This window comes from Xiphias gladius, chromosome 11 (genome assembly GCF_016859285.1).
Source record: "Xiphias gladius isolate SHS-SW01 ecotype Sanya breed wild chromosome 11, ASM1685928v1, whole genome shotgun sequence".
Taxonomy (NCBI): Eukaryota; Metazoa; Chordata; class Actinopteri; order Istiophoriformes; family Xiphiidae; genus Xiphias; species Xiphias gladius.
In genome coordinates, this window is record NC_053410.1 from 21,868,361 (window position 1) to 21,870,080 (window position 1,720).

Below are 1,720 nucleotides of genomic sequence, written 5' to 3' on the forward strand. Positions count from 1 at the left end.
GCTTTAGCCCCATATCTTCTTGATGTTATGAGATAATGAAATCAGGAGATCCATACAGTGAGTTGCGATAAGAGCCTTCAGCCTAAATGGGCAGCCGCCATCTTTATCAGTTCTCTCTTACAGCCTCCTCCCTTCTAAAGACGAAGGACGGGATGATCCATTCATGTTGAACTAATCCCAAAATAAAGATAATATCAGCGGTATCTTTACGCTATCCAGCTGTGGCACCGGGCCAAAGAGCTTGAAGCCATGAAATACAGATTCCAGTGCTGCAGTGTAGAAGATAAACTTTATTTAATGATAAATAGACTTTTCTATGCATCATATACAATTTTTATATCAAATATATATCAAAATAAAAAACACACATCAAATAAAACAACTCTGGATTGCACTTTTTTTTGGATTCTAAGTGTTTCAGTCGAAAACGTCCCTAGCAGATAGTTTGTGGGTAGAAATGAGGTTTGTGGATCATGAGATGAGGGGGGTTGTTGGGGGGCATCGGTTGCTGGAGGACCATCTGCGGGACGGGGAGCGGGTAAAAGGCCGGGCCCGCCGCGGGGTAGTGGGGCCGCTGTCCTGTCATGCCGTGGTACTGAACTGGCGGCAGAGGCTGGAACATCACCGCTGGGACCTGGGGGGCGAGGTAGTCCTGCACCTCCCGTTTCAGCTTCATCCTCCGGTTCTGAAACCAGGTCCTCACCTGAGAGAGGCAGCAAACAGTCAGTCAGTAAAGTCAGCAGCCAGAGCAGTGCGCAGGGTAGACCCTCAGCTGTTAAATGGTATGTATGAAACGGATTGGTTTGCACCGAAAATGGCGTCTTACCTGCGTCTCGGTGAGGTTCAGCTTCTGTGCTGTCTTCACTCTCTCCCCGGCATCCAGGTACTTGTGCTTGCCGAAGATCTTTTCCAGTTTGCCGATCTGCTCGGGGGTGAACTTTGTGCGCACACGGCGCTGTGGTCCGTCCTTCTCCGCCTCGCTCCCTTCGTCCACCGAGTGGCACTCGGAGGACGCCGCTTCGCTCTCATACCCGGAGGAGTACCCGCCGATTTCTGAAACTGGAGCAAGGAAAAGTCGGGTTATAAGACATCAAGACCGAACAACTGGTTTAAAGTTAGGGGTTTTTATGCTGCTTACTTGGTGAGGCGCAGCTGGTCGAATGCGAGGGCGAGCACAGGCCGGAGTCCAGAGGCCCGCTCATCTCCACCGGCTCCATGTGCTCAACGGCCTTGGACAGCCTGGGTTTTGGCTGCAGGTAACCTTTGCCAAAGGTCGGGGGCCGCGGCTGCACCACGCAGGGAACGTGAGGTCTGCAGGCGGGCGCGGCCTCCGTGCCAGCGCCGTGGTCCTCAGCCGGAGAAGTGTTGTGATGACTCTGGGCCAGCCAGTCCACAGAAAAGTATTTCACCATGTTTGCAGTGCTGCCCTGTGACCCGTGAAGCCACCTGATGACCGGTGGGGAGTGTGTGATAACAGCTCCTGTCCGGGGTCGGCTTTTATAGGGGCCTGGCGCTCGCCGCAATTTGCATATGCAGAGGCCCCTGTTAACGCCTGATCGATCCCGATGATTAGGGGTTAATGGCTCGTTATTGAAGTCTTTACATATCCTGTGAGTGTGTGAAGACCTGGCGCCGCCGAGTCTGTGAGAATCCTCCTGAGCTCATGCATTTGTCAGGCCCCGACTGAAACCGCAGCGGGGACCGTATACTTTCATGTTGC

The 1,720-nt window shown here is 52.9% G+C and overlaps 1 protein-coding gene across 1 annotated transcript; it reads right to left on the bottom strand.

The window, feature by feature from the left end:
* Positions 1-360: 360 nt before the first annotated feature.
* Positions 361-1,453, bottom strand: vox (ventral homeobox). Its single transcript, XM_040139763.1, has 3 exons — positions 1,139-1,453; positions 827-1,059; positions 361-703 (listed from the first exon to the last, which is right to left on the bottom strand). The coding sequence occupies exons 1-3, from the start codon at positions 1,410-1,412 to the stop codon at positions 434-436; spliced, it is 777 nt and encodes a 258-aa protein (XP_039995697.1). The 5' UTR covers positions 1,413-1,453; the 3' UTR covers positions 361-433.
* Between the last annotated feature and the right edge of the window lie 267 nt (positions 1,454-1,720).